Below are 13671 nucleotides of genomic sequence, written 5' to 3'. Positions count from 1 at the left end.
GACAGGCTGGCTTGTCACCACAGCAGCTGTCCCGCTGTCACAGCTCTGCCTGCCCAGGATGGCAGCAGTGACAAGCTGTGGCACCTGGGGAAATTGGGGAGAAACTGCTGGTGCCCCTTTGGACAACATGGCAGGGCTAAGAAGCATCTCTCTAAAGACCCCAGTAGATTTTGCATCTGACCTCTGTCTTCTCATACTTGGGGACAGACAGAATCTGCAGCAGCTTGCTTCCTCCCTCTCTTCCTTCCTTCCTCTCTTCCTTCCTTCCTCTCTTCCTTCCTTCCTCTCCTCCTTCCTTCCTCTCTTCCTTCCCCTTCCTTCCTTTCACATCACCCCTGGTGCGTTCACCTCCCAGGGCACCATGTCAGGGACCCTCTGCCCCTCTGCCTCCACCTGCCTCTCCTCACCGAGAGATACCCCTGACACTGTGGTCCCTTGCCCTGACCCTGCTTTCCAAAGTTCAGCTGCTTTGATGGCAGGCAGCCTGTAATACCATTTTACAGCAAGGTGACCCCTGCTCTTTGACGCTGTGCAAGCCCCTGTCCAGCCAGCTGACGAGGTGGCCACCTAACGCCTTTTGACAGATCGGCTGGATGGAGCTTGTGGAGGGACTGCATCTTCCCCCTCCTCTCGGCAGTGGGGTTGACAGTGCTGGGTCCCCTCAGGAGTGGGGGGGTTGGAGGAGTGAGGACAAAGGGACAGTCATTGCCTGGACCCTGCCACCTGCCCATCACACACCCCAATGTGAAGGTAACTGAGGGGACAGGAAGGCAAACTTGATTCTCTCTCTGAATGGCACCCTGGCTGTGTGTTGATGTTGTGTCACCTTTGTCAGGCATGTTACCTCCCAGTCACCCTCTGCCTCACTGCTATAAGCCAGTTTAAGAGAGAAAACTTGTACAGAGTTGCTTTTTCTCTCACTTGCCCACCCAGCTCCCAGTGTGGCTGCCTGTGTCCATCCTCTTTGCTGATGGGGACCCCTCCTGTGTGCCCAGGAACTGCTGCAGGGACAGTCTGTGGCACAGGGACAGGGGTATCTCACACTGGCACCATCAAAGACAATAGCTTCCAGGGAAAAAAAAAAATCAAAACCAATTTATTTAGTCTCTTCCCCAGTCTCTGCTTTGGAGAAGTGGCTGTTTGACCTGCACCCAGTGATCCCCCCAAGCTGGCTGTGCAGTGCCCAATCTATCCCCTCTCCAGGCCACATGCCAGCAGCAGAATGGGTAAGGATGATCTTCAAGACATACTCAAGCACTAGGAGCTGCTTTCCAAAACCTCCCTTGAGCCTCAGTTTCCCTCTGTTTGCCCAGGGCTGGGATCTCTGATCAGCAACGAGCCCACTTTGGGGAAGGACCTTCCATGGTGCAGCAGAACCACCTGCTGAAGGAACAACTCTCTTATCTCTCTGCTGCACTGCAAATCTCTGGTTTTCCAGGAAAAAAAAAAAAAAAGTGTATGTATGTGTGTACATAGATAGATAGATAGATATAGTTCCAACTCTCACTTTTGTAAACTTAAAAACTTGACCCACCTTTGGAAGTAGAAACCACAAAGGAAGTAAAATCTAAAGTCAGTATTTGTAAAGCTTGTGCTTCTGTATCGCATTTTTGCATCTAGGGATGGTTAAAATATGCTGTTTTCAAATAAGTGAGATTAGCAAAGCACCTCCATGAACTTTGCAAAATCCCCACATAGATGCTGAGGTTTCTTTGCTGGGATCAAGAGGCAGCTTGGGTGCTTGGCTCAGCTAAGCCCTTCTCTTCCAAGCATCACTGGAGACCTGGCTCTTTCTGGTCCTGGGCAGAGGATGCAGCCTCTGCAGCCAAGTGCTCGCACCTGGGGAAAATCAACCCAAATTACAGGAGGTAGGTAGGAGGGAAATTGCAGCCCCAGGTGAGGACACACCGAGAGCAGAATGGTTGGCTCTGGCAAGGGGACATCTTCATCCCAGCAGCACTAGTTGGGAGGCAAGGATGGTGCTGTCTGAGCAGAAGCTGGAACCGCTGCTGGCTGTGAGCGGCAGGTGAGGAGGAGATGTGGAGGGAAGGAGAGAGGAGGGCAAGTGTCTTGGAGAGGACAGGAGTGACAAGGACAAAGTCTGGTTGTGTTAGTGATGGTGTGAGGCCCTGTCAGTGCCAGCCTTGATCCCAAGTGACAGGCCTGACGGGTGGCCAAGGACGAGGCAGGAGCAGAGGGCAAGGGGGGGCTGGAGCTGGGCCCCTGGTGCCGTGACACTGGATGAAGTCCCCTTGGAAGGGGGGACATTGCCCTAGCTCTCCTCCCCTGGGCTGGGCAGGGGCAGCCACCAGCGCTGGGATAAACTGGATTTGCAGCCAAGCTGGGGTGAAAAACTATTGAGGGCTGTGCCGAAGCTGAGGGCTGTCCTGAGCATCCTTCCCTGCGAATAACGGTGTGAAAACAGATTTCAGGCTCAACTCGCTGCCTCTTGTGTAAGACAGGAGTGAAGAGCTGTGAGCAAGAGGGGATGCTTGGAGAACAGTCCCGCTTTCCCAAAGTACATTGTCCCCTCTGGCACTGGATGCTCAGGTAGGAGAGGACCCTCAGTGTTTAATAACCCTCAAGGGATTTTTCCCCTAGGATTTTTTGGCCACTTTTGTCCACAGGAGCTTCTACAACACAACATCCCACGGCTAGGGTGTTTTTAGCTGTTCTGTGGAGAAAAGCTTCTTTTGCTCAGTCCCGTTCCCCTTCCCTGCTGCCTGGGCAGGGCGGCGGGGCACCTGCGGCTTCACCCCGCGTTAAACCCAACTCCTCGGTAGCCTCCGCGGGGATTTTGCTCCGGTTCGGGGCTGCTCAGCGCCGAGCGGGCAGCGGCGGGCGCCGGGCTCCCTCCTCCGGCCCCGCGGAGCAGCGCGGCCGGGCCGGGCGGCTGTAGCGGCAGACCCCGCAGGAACCCGAGGGTGGGCAGCGGGGTCCCCTCTGCGCGGGGGACGCACAGCCTGCCCGGTCCCTGCCCCCTTGGTGCTCGCGGTTGTGCCCCACGCTCCTCCGCTCGGGCCAGGCCTGGCCCGTTGCTAGGGGCCCGTTGCCAAGACCCGGAACCCGCCCCTGGCGCCTGCGCGGTGCGGCGCCTCGCTCACGTGACCCGACGGGAAGATGGCGGCGCCCGCGGGCCGGCGTGTGCGGCGTTGAGTGCGGCCGGGCCGATCCAGTTTCTGTCACTACTCCAGTTTCTGTCGCCACTCCGGTTTCTGTCACCGCCATGTCGCGGCTCATCGTGAAGAACCTCCCCAACGGGGTGAGCCCGCCACACGGTTGCGGCGTCTGCGGGCTACAAGGGGCCTTCCGGGCCTAGAGCTGGGTGTGAGGGGACACGCTGGGGGCCCGTGGGCAGCGAGAGGCCTCGGAAGGGAGGGGGCCCTCGGTGCGGTGGGGACGATGGTGAGGAGGGAGGTCCTCTGGGAGAGAGGGTGCTCGGTTCGCGGTGAGGGAGGAAGATGTGGTGGGGTGGCCAGGGAAGGGGACACTTAGAAGGGAAGATGTGCTGGGACCTTGTGGGAGAGCGGGGAGGCACCTTTGGAGCGGGGTGGTGGGGGGCTCCAGGCAGGGGGTGCCCCAGGAGGGGAGGCAGAGTGCGGGGCAGCAGCTGGGAAGGTGGCCCGGCGTGGGAATGCAGACCTCCAGGGTGGGGGACCGGAGCTTGTGGCTGCTGCCCGGCTCTAGTTCTCCAGGAGCTGGGTCCGGGTGTTCACTGTGCTGTTTTGCCACCATCTGCATCCCCTGGGAGGGTGTCGCTGTCCCTGTGGTTGAAGCGGGGGCTGGACTGTGGGAGACCAATGCTGTGGGGCCCGGGGCTCCCGGGAGCTGGTGCAGCCTTTAGCTGTGGGGGCATTGCAGACAGAGCTGTGTGTGTAGTGGATTCCTGAAGGTGCAGTGGTTTGGTAGCTGATGTGTGAGGAGAGGCTGAGAGAGATCTGATAAATATTTCCAGGGTGACGTTAAGGGGATGGGACCAGACTCCTTTCAGTGGTGCCCAACAATAGAATGAGGGGTGACAGGCACAGACTGAAACACAGGAGGGTCCATCTGAACATGAGGAGAAACTTGTTTGCTGGGAGGTGCCAGAGCCTGGCCCAGGCTGCCCAGAGCGGGTGTGGAGTCTCCTTCTCTGAGACATTCAAACCCGCCTGGACCCATCTGTGTGATCTGCTCTGTCGACCCTGCGTGAGCAGGGGTTGGACTGGGGGGTCTACAGAGGTCCCTGCAACCCCAACCAGTCTGTGATTCTGTGTGTTTTGTGGTTTTTTTGAATTGGTGTTGCCACAACACTGCAATTCCTACAGCACTTTGGAAACCCTCTGATAGCAAATGTTTTGCTTTGGACCCAAAAATCTGTCATACCATTGCTGATTTGCCCTCCTCTTGTCCTTCCCCATTTCCCAGATGAAGGAAGAGCGCTTTCGGAAGCTGTTCGCCGCCTTTGGCACGCTGACTGATTGTTGCTTAAAGTTCACCAAAGATGGCAAGTTCCGGAAATTTGGCTTCATTGGTTACAAGTCTGAAGATGAAGCTCAAATGGCACTGAACCACTTCAACAGAAGTTTCATAGACACTTCCAGAGTCACAGTGAGTTCATCTTTAAAAATATCTTCTTTAGATTCTCAAGAAAGTTCATCATTTTGGTAGTCTTAGGGGTGAACAGCCAGGGGCTGAGAAAGCATGGAGATTAAGTCCTGTGCAGCAAAACAGCAAAAAGGCCCAAGACTGGGCCTTGTTGCTGGGGTCTCAAGCAGATACTGGGTTCAGCTGGACTGTGTTTGTGTGCTGGCAGCGATTTTGGTGCTGATCAGAACAGCAATGTCAGGTTTTGAGCTGTCATACTCTGAACTTTTGAACATGAGGTCATTTTTCATGTAAAGTCAATTCATCTTGCTGCTCTGGACAGGGGATGGTTCATGATAAGCAGGATATCTTGTTTGATTGTGCTTAAATGAGCACAGCAAACTGTTCCCCATGTGCACTGACCATGTAGCCCTGTGTTTTTAAAATGAACATCTGAACGGAGTTGCCTGTTCTTCCCCTGCACATGCACCCTCCATCCCGTCAAGGTTATTAAGGCTTGTTTCTGAATGAGGCTTATCCAGCAGTTACAGAACCAGACTCTAGAATGTATATTTTATTAAAGATATGATTGATTGTTTTCAGGTGGAGTTATGCAAGGCTTTTGGTGACCCTTCAAAACCCAAAGCCTGGAGTAAGCACTCTCAGAAGGCTCCTGCCTCAGAAAAACAGCCCGAGAAACCTGTGAGAAGTGCAGCTCCTGCAGGCACAAAGAAAGTGAGTCTGGCTTGTTTCTTTGAGGCTCTGGTGTGTGTTGGGGACTTGGAAGAGAGAAGAGTGGCCCAGTGTTTGGGGAAGGGGACAGAGCAGCTGGGACAGTGGGTGTTGGAGTCCTGGTGGTGACGTTTTTTGCCTTAGGATCTGTGTTCCCTGTAATGTTAAGTTACCTGAGAAATTATCTTGGCTGTGCTTCTTACAATCCTTTCTGAAAATGCCTTTTTTTTATTTTTTAAATCCTAGGATAAAAAGAAGAAAGATCCAACAGAAAACTTAAAGCAGGTGAGTTGAGGTTAAATTGCAATCCCTACATTCTTACTAGCTTTTTTTTAAGAGTGAGGGCTGAGTAACTCTTGCTAATTCAGCAAGGTGTATGATTTCACCGACTCAGTGACAGTCCAAGTCTGCTGTAAAAAACCATTATTTTAAGGATCCCAGTGCTGGGGACTGATTTTTTTTAATTGTCATTTACTCCTGTGTGAGCACACACTGCATTCAGGACAACCCTGTTTGAACAGTTCTGGTTTTTAACCATACATGAGTGTGGTTAGGTTGATTTTTACATTTTTTCCTTTTAGATATTTTTTTAAGTGCTTTCTAAACATCAATTACAAAAAAGAAATAGTAGGACCGAGAGATCTTGAGAAGACTTTAGTTGTTTAAATGGTCACCTTGTGAGTATAAAGGGGACTCCCCCCTTAGTGATTTTTTTTTTTTTTGGTATATATGTATATATTACTAGAAGTGAGATTAAGTCTTTGAATTCAAACACACTACTAGTTCTCCCATGTCTGTCCTCACAGCTTGCCCGATTTATTTATTTATTTGTTTTTTTAACAGCTGGAAGAAGATAAAACATTCCAGGAGTTCTTGGTGGTTCATCAGAAACGGTCTCAGGTGGCCACTTGGGCTAATGACACTTTGGCAGAGGAGCCCAAGAAGGGGAAATCCAAGGCGGCAGATGATTATCTCAACTTTGACTCAGATGAGTCTGAGGAGCTGAGTGACGAGGAGGAGGATGGGAATGAACCCCCTGAAGATAAGGAGGGCACTAAAGGTACAAAAAGGGTCAATCATCCGTCGTGTGTCTTTGTCTCAGGGAATGTGGGAGCAGGTGTGTTGATGGGACCTAACTCGGCGTCCTGCTTCCAAATGGAGACGGTGTAATTGGGAAAGTGGTTTCTCACACATGAGACTTGTTCTGTGTGCTGTGGATCCATGGACATTTTCCTAGATATGAGGAAATGTGGGAAATGCAGCTTCTGGTATTAAGGAGACAGCATTTCTCCTTTCCCCTAGGTCCTTAAGTCAGTGTCTAGGGAAGAGTAATAGGGCAAACATCTGCCTCTTTTCTTTCAATGCTCTCCTGGCCTTCTGCTGCTTTCATCTCCAGGATTTCCAGAGCTGGATGTGGTTTCTGTTTATTTAGTAACCTGTAGCTGATGTCTGTGAACTTGCCTGCTCTGCCCTTGGTGCATATTTCTGGAAATGCTGATGTATCCTTGAGCTGATGGGACTGGACAGAGTTCGATATCTTGGAGCCTGAAAGGAAAACTGTATCTCATGGAGTACTGGGTTAACTTGGAAGACTTGAGAAATCTGGGCTGCGGTCTGGTGCATGTCTTCTTAGAATCCCGTGTCCCTGCAGAAGAGATGAATGTGGTTTTGGAGCCTTTCTCCCTCCCTATGTGGTATTTCCTTATGCTGCTCTGTTGGAGTGAATGGTGCTTTCCCTCCTGTTCTTCATCTCTCTTTGGGTAACTGAAATGTAGGTGTGATTGGTTGATCTTTGTTGGATGGAGTGTTTTGGAGAAACAGCTTCTTCTCTCCTTTGTCCAGCAAAACTAAACTGAATGCTCAAAAACCTTCTCTGGGGTCTGCTTGAAGTATTTAGTTAAAGTGGAGGCAAAATACTTTGCCATGGAGTTCCTCAAGCTCCTTTCTGATTTGTTTTATACATGAACTGTTACTTTGAAAAACAGTGATTCAGACTGTCAGTCTGGAAGTGCTGAGATAAAATTGCTCTGCTATTCTCAAGCCTTTTCTTCACATGGAAGGGGTAGAGGAGAGGAAGGTGTTTCTTATGATTGTGTTAGTTCTCAGGTAAAACCTGGCTGGGATAGAGCAGCAGCATCTGTGTGAAAAAGAACTTCTGTGGTCTCTCTGACAGCAAAGAAAGGAGGGAAGAAGGCAGCTACCAGCAAAGACCTCTCGGATATGGACTACCTGAAATCTAAAGTGGTGGAGGATTCTTCCTCCTCATCCAGTACAGAGGATGAAACAGACAGTGAGGAGGAGGAAAGTGAGAGCGAGGAGGATTCGGGCATCGCAGAAACCAACGGCACTCACACAGGGAAAAGGGGGAAGCCAAAAGCCCAGCAAACACACCAAGAGGTGCCAGTGCAGAAGAAGACAAAAGGATCTGCACTAGAGGTAAAGCTGAATTAGACTTGTGCCTTATCTAAAGCAGGAGCTTGATGGGATGTGTGTTTCTGTCGGTCACTCCAGGGATGAACTGGAAGCCCAAGGTCTGTGGGACCCCCAGGTAGCAGCTGTCTTGGCTCACTGAGTGGGAGCTGTTACAAAAGTTTGCTGGGTCTCCTCTTAGTGCTGATTGAATTTATCCCTCCAGAAAAGGGGGCACTTCATAACAAGTGCTATTAGTGTCCTTTTCAGAGGCTTTTCTGTTTCTCCTGTGTCTGTCTCTGCAGGAAACAGTGTTTTGCAGAACTTGGATTTTAGTGACTGGGTTTGACTATCCCAGCCAAACCTCATGCCCTCACCTGGCACCTCCTGCCTAGGCTGCGAGAATCTCTTGATAGCATCTCTCATTTTTCAGCCTCCCGCTTGTGGATAAGACCAGCTTGTTGTGCTGTGACTTGCTGGTTTTCACTCAGCTTTTATTTCCTTTTTTTTTTTTTCTATCCATCTGTCCAGAACCGAGGCAGCTCGGCAGAAACCAGCACACCACACACAGTGAAACTTCGTGGTGTCCCCTCCAACATCACTGAGGTAAGCTTTGTTACAGAGCCAGGAATGAAGACTCAAGGATGTTTTCAGTGTGCAGTTCGGCACCATTTTTGCAGAGGTTTCTGTCCTCACTTACGGAGCTGTTTTGAGGGTTGTATGCATGGCTGGAGAAACTTTTGGACTGGCTTTGTGCAAGGATGTTGTATGTTGCATGTAGCATTTTTATAGCATATATAAAAAACCCTGAGTCTGAAATGTGCTGCTTCCTGTATCTGAGAATTCATTTAAACAATTAACAATTCTTCCTCCAGCAAAAGATTCGTGAATTCTTCTTGCCTCTGAAGCCGGTGGCAATCCGGATAGGGAAAAAAGCCCGGGGGAAAAATTCAGGTAATGTCTGCATGTGGTAGGGGGGTTGCTCTGCGAGTTAGATGACCTCTCAGTCACACCTCTGCTCTTGCCACCTGCAATTCCAAATCGCTGCCTCGTGTCCTGATTCTCACAGACCTTTCTGTGACTTTGCAGCTCATCTGCCCTACTTGCTGTCTGCAGGGCAGAATGTGTTTGCTGTGCTCCCTCAGGAGTAGCAGCAGGAGCCTTTTCTTTCATCTGCCTCCAGAACTTTCCTAAACATCCCAAGCCAAGGAAAGTTTTTTTCCTCTGGGATAACTGCAGCAGCACCCAGAGGCTTTGCTGACCTGTACATATTGGCTGCAGAGCAGCCTTTGATGCAGCTCCTGGAGGTACCACCCATCAGAAGAAGCGTGAAGCAGGTCCTCAGAGCTGGCAGGGAACTTTGCTTTATGCTGTTTTCCTTTTGTTGCCTACCAGCAGATGTATAAAACCTTTTTCTTTATGCTTGTAGACTCCTGTGAAAACCTACTTTGCATGTAGAGAACAAGCATTTGAAAGGCAGCTTTCCAGTCTGCCGTGGCTATTTTCAGGCTGATTGAAACTTTAATAGGAGCAGAATGCTTTATCTATAGGAATCTATATTAAAGAAAGCCCAATTCACCCTTAATTAGCCAATTAGTGGTTGTGTGTTCCCCACATGATGCTCAGTTGAACCTTTCCTTCCTCCAAGGTTATGTCTTTGTTGACTTGAAGAGTGAAGCAGACATGCAAAGGGCCTTGAAGCGGAAAAAAGAATACCTGGGTAAGGGCTGTTTGTTCCCTCTTGCTCTGGCTGATGTGGATGGCCGGTGCTCAGCTGCTGGAGTGTTCGCTGCAGAAGTATCTGCCCTTGTTTCAGTTTTTCCCAGGCAGATGGTGGGGGTGGTTTCCCCTGCTCAGCTGACGCAGGATAAACCAAGAGCAGCACAGAATTGGCAGGGGACTGAGCTGTGTGTGCATCTTGCTCTTTGGCCCTCGATTTTTGTTGTGTTCTTGAAGCCTATTTTGCTCTTAAAATAAAAAAACGGTAATTTTTATAATAATGAATTCAAAATGATATTGTTTAAATTTAGTTGGGATAGCGCAGGGGATTTGTACAAATGTTTCTGTAAGCCTGTGTTTGAAACATGTGCTTGACCTAGTCCTTAGTGGAACTACTAGAATTATATTTGCAAAAATCTTATGCGGAATAAGAGTATCTGCTTGGAAGCCTGTGGATAGGGTGGGCACAGGCAGAAAGGCTGGAGCTCTCTGAAAAGAAGGGAAACTGTAGGGTTGTCTAGCAAATGTTATCTTGGTTTTTATGAAGATTATGTCTTGCAGCTCCCATTCCCCCCCCCTTTTTTTTTTTTTAAATCAGGCAGAGTTCTGCTCAAAGCTTCTGTCACTACTGTAAGCCCAGGCTCTTTACGCACCGATGTTGTTTGCCCGTGGCCTTGGAAAACAACTTAACCTGCTTCTGTGTGTGTTTGGAGATTAGGTGGCCGATGCATTGAGGTATTCCGATGCAGCAATACCCCCAAAGAAACTGCTCCAGCCAAACCTGATAACCAGCCGTGGCAAAGAATAATGAGGGATGATGAGGAAGAAGAGGACCTGGCTGAATCAGGGAGACTCTTTGTCAGGAATCTTCCCTTTACTAGCACTGAGGAGGACTTGGAGAAGATCTTTTCCAAGTACGGTAAGTATTTGCTCTGGGACTTGCAGGGCTACATGTTTTCCTCTGTGCACACAGAGATTTTCTTGCTGGTTGTGAATGGACAAAGCTCCGTGTCCCACAGCTCTTGAGTATGGACTGAATCCTATCATCTTTATTCCCTGGTGTGTGGCTGCTTGGCTGTGACACTGGTGCTGGCACTGTGGAGGTTTAGATTGGATATTAGGAAGAATTTCTTCCCCAAAGGGCTGTCGGGCATTGGAACAGGCTGCCCAGGACAGTGGTGGAGTCGCCATGCCTGGAGGAGTTGAACAGACACGGAGATGAGGTTCTCAGGGACATGGGCTAGTGCCAGGGGTGGGATAACAGTTGGACTTGATGATCTTGAGGGGCTTTTCCAACCTAAATGATTCTGTGCTTCTTTGCATGAAGCATGTACTGCTGTGTGCACCTGCCCTTGCCCCTTTTCACAAGGGAACCAAAAGCACCTGCTGCATGAAATACTGGTCATTCGGATTTCTAGATACTGTAGGTAAGAGGTGAATCTCCGAGATACATCCCAAATTCACATTCATGTTTGGCGTGTCGGGTGGAAGCTTGAAGCTTCCCTTTTCCAGCTCAAAGTTACACAAATTTCAGGTTTTCTTAGCATTAGTGTCCTGGGCAGAGAGAGAAGGTTGGTTGTCAAAATCTTTATTCCTCACTGAAAGTAAATGCAGCTGTTCGGAGCTTGCCTGGTTTGTGTCGTGTGTCGAAGCCCTGTGAGCTGCCACATGGTGTGCAAGCCGACTTGGGGTGCTTTTTCTGGGCCTGTCGTGTTGTTCTGTAGCTCCTCACCCAGCCTGGTGGGTGCTGCACACCCTCTGCAATATTCAGAGCTGCTTCCTGGCGCCACTCCTCCCTGGCTTTGGCCAGGAGGTGCCAGTTCAGAGTGTGTGGTGGCCACCTGAGGACGTCTCATAGAAGGGCCTTGTCTGTTTGCAGGACCCCTCTCGGATATCCATTTCCCTATTGACAGACTGACCAAGAAACCTAAAGGGTTTGCTTTCGTTACCTATATGATTCCTGAGCACGCGGTGAAGGCCTACGCAGAACTGGATGGGCAAGTGTTCCAGGTACGGTGATGGGTGGTTTTCCTGTGCTGTTGGACCACAGCGGGTGGGAATGTCTGTTAGAAACGTGACCAAGTGTTTACTTCTGTGCTTTGCTGAAAAGGTTGAGTCCTTCTGCCTCACAGTATGGGAACACAGTTGCTTTTGGTACAGTACTCTGGTTTGAACAGCCTCTCAGGTAAGAAAACCTGAGCTAGAGGTGGAGAAAGAGATCTGAAGCTCAGTCTCTCACAGTGTGTGGTTACTCTGACTTGCTGTCACGTCTCCTTTGGGAAGGAAGGTTCCCTCCTTCCACTTACACTGCTCGACTAGGAAAGGTGACAGAAAATTTCCTCCACTCTGCTTAGGTCATGGACTTCTGTGGGTTATTTCAGAGCCGCCAGACCTCTTCCTTCTTTCTTCTAGGGTAGAATGATGCATCTTTTACCATCCACAATCAGAAAGGAAAAAATCAAAGATGCAGATGCAGAAGGGTCTTCCTCCTACAAAAAGCGGAAAGACGCCAAGGACAAAGCCAACAGTGCCAGGTACAGAGGTGACTTGTAGCGGAGCAAGACGACACAACCTTCCAAGTGCCCAAGAGGCAGGAATGCACATGGGGCCTTTGCAGGGCCTGTAGATATAGATTACTGATGCCAATTAAGCATTTGTTGTGCAGCTGTTTCCTTTCTCTCATCTACTTGATTTCTTTGTCCAAGTGGCTCTAGTAGTTCAGTGAACAGCATAAACTGAGAGAAACATGGGTTTGAATGGCTTTGTGTATGACTTTTTCTCTGATGTCTAATAAAAGTTGGTCAGCTGTAATTCTTTAGGGCAGTAGTTTCAGATCAGTTGGGTCTTTCTCTGCTACTTGTCCACCTGTATTTCTGAAACTTACAGGAACTTTTTTCTTTCTCTGTGACCAGTTAGTTTGAAAGAAGTGGCTGATCCTTTCTAACTTGAAGGGAAAGGGATGCACCTTGCATAGGCTTTGTGCTTTTGGGAAACCAGTTGACAAAAACCTGTGTTTCTGTGAGCCAAGATATGAACTTCCAGCTGTAACTGCAGAGCTCTGGGCAGTGACATCCTGGGAAGCAGAGCGAAGCTGCCTCCAGCGCTGCCTTTCTGTTCGCGCTCCGGTTGTGTTTCCATCATCCTGTCCCTTCTCTGAGATTGTTCCATCCTTCTTTCCCTCAAACTCTTCACTCTGGTGGAATTCAAAGCTGTTTTTACCCAAGACTGTTGAGAGGCACCAGTGGAAAAATGAACTGGATGACTCTGAACCTGACTCTCCATTCTCTTTCCAGCTCTCACAACTGGAACACGCTGTTTGTGGGGACAAATGCTGTGGCTGATGCCATTGCTCAGAAGTACAATGCTTCCAAAAGCCAAGTGCTGGATCACGTGAGTTGGGTTATTGAGCAGCTGGGGTGGGACTTGTAGCACGGTTGCCTCGTGCAAAGGTCCTGTCTGGTCTTGTGCAACAGAAGCCTTTGTGTATCCACAAACACCACACAGGCTGAGAGATCAGTGGTGCTGTAGCCTCCCTGTGGGATCTGAGCCTAACAATCTCTTTGTCACTGGAAGACAAAGTCACATTCCCAGCTCTCCTGCCCATGAATTTTGCATTTCTACATAACTAGTTGTTGGGAATTTGCACCCTAAAGCTCAGATCCTTCCTGGAAACTGCGTTTTGCCTTGGGAAGCATTCTGATTCCAACAGCAAAACTCCCAGAAGCTTCAGAGCAGCTGGAGCATTTTACCTACATGCTCTCTGCCAAATTCCCTTTGCATGTGCTTATGGGAGCAGTAGGTGCCCAGCATCTAACTGGATCAGGCGCTTTGCTTCCCTCTTTTTTAGCTTTGTCACATTGTCACTTGATGATCTTGCCTGCAGGAGAGTAAAGACAGCGTGGCGGTGAGGGTCGCTCTGGGAGAAACCGAGCTGGTCCAGGAAATTCGCCGGTTCCTCATTGAAAACGGAGTCAGCCTGGATTCCTTCAGCCAGGTGAGATGCTCAGCTGGAGGCAGCAATGTGTACTTGCATCTTCTATGTGATGGCCTAGTCCTAGTGTCCTCAGCTTTCTTAGAAATTAGCAATTAACTCCTCAGTGTCTGGCAGAATTGAACCCTTATGTGGATTAGGAAATTTTCTGTCCATTTGAAAATGCAACTGCCTTCAGGATGGTTGAAATATGTGTTGTGATGGCTTATAGTATGATGGTCAGTGTGCTATAGGCAGAGGAGGAGTCCCATGGC

The 13671-nt window shown here is 49.6% G+C and overlaps 1 protein-coding gene across 2 annotated transcripts in view; it reads left to right on the top strand.

Annotated features, from left to right (window-relative positions):
- Positions 1–3076: 3076 nt before the first annotated feature.
- The window catches only part of RBM19 (RNA binding motif protein 19), a 63643-nt gene continuing 53048 nt past the window's right edge, over positions 3077–13671 (top strand). The window contains exons 1-14 of one of the 2 annotated variants that reach the window (XM_005500157.3): positions 3077–3262; positions 4408–4590; positions 5170–5301; positions 5545–5583; positions 6142–6358; positions 7472–7734; positions 8239–8313; positions 8583–8661; positions 9356–9427; positions 10145–10345; positions 11306–11436; positions 11839–11960; positions 12720–12816; positions 13310–13420. In XM_005500157.3, coding sequence (XP_005500214.2) covers positions 3227–3262; positions 4408–4590; positions 5170–5301; positions 5545–5583; positions 6142–6358; positions 7472–7734; positions 8239–8313; positions 8583–8661; positions 9356–9427; positions 10145–10345; positions 11306–11436; positions 11839–11960; positions 12720–12816; positions 13310–13420 — 1758 coding nt within the window. In that variant the 5' untranslated portion in view covers positions 3077–3226. The remainder of the gene's footprint in view (positions 3263–4407; positions 4591–5169; positions 5302–5544; positions 5584–6141; positions 6359–7471; positions 7735–8238; positions 8314–8582; positions 8662–9355; positions 9428–10144; positions 10346–11305; positions 11437–11838; positions 11961–12719; positions 12817–13309; positions 13421–13671) is intronic. The other variant, XM_021284472.2, reaches the window with a different exon arrangement.

This window comes from Columba livia, chromosome 17 (assembly GCF_036013475.1).
Source record: "Columba livia isolate bColLiv1 breed racing homer chromosome 17, bColLiv1.pat.W.v2, whole genome shotgun sequence".
NCBI classification, from domain to species: domain Eukaryota; kingdom Metazoa; phylum Chordata; class Aves; order Columbiformes; family Columbidae; genus Columba; species Columba livia.
This window is presented reverse-complemented; position numbering and strand designations above follow the sequence as displayed.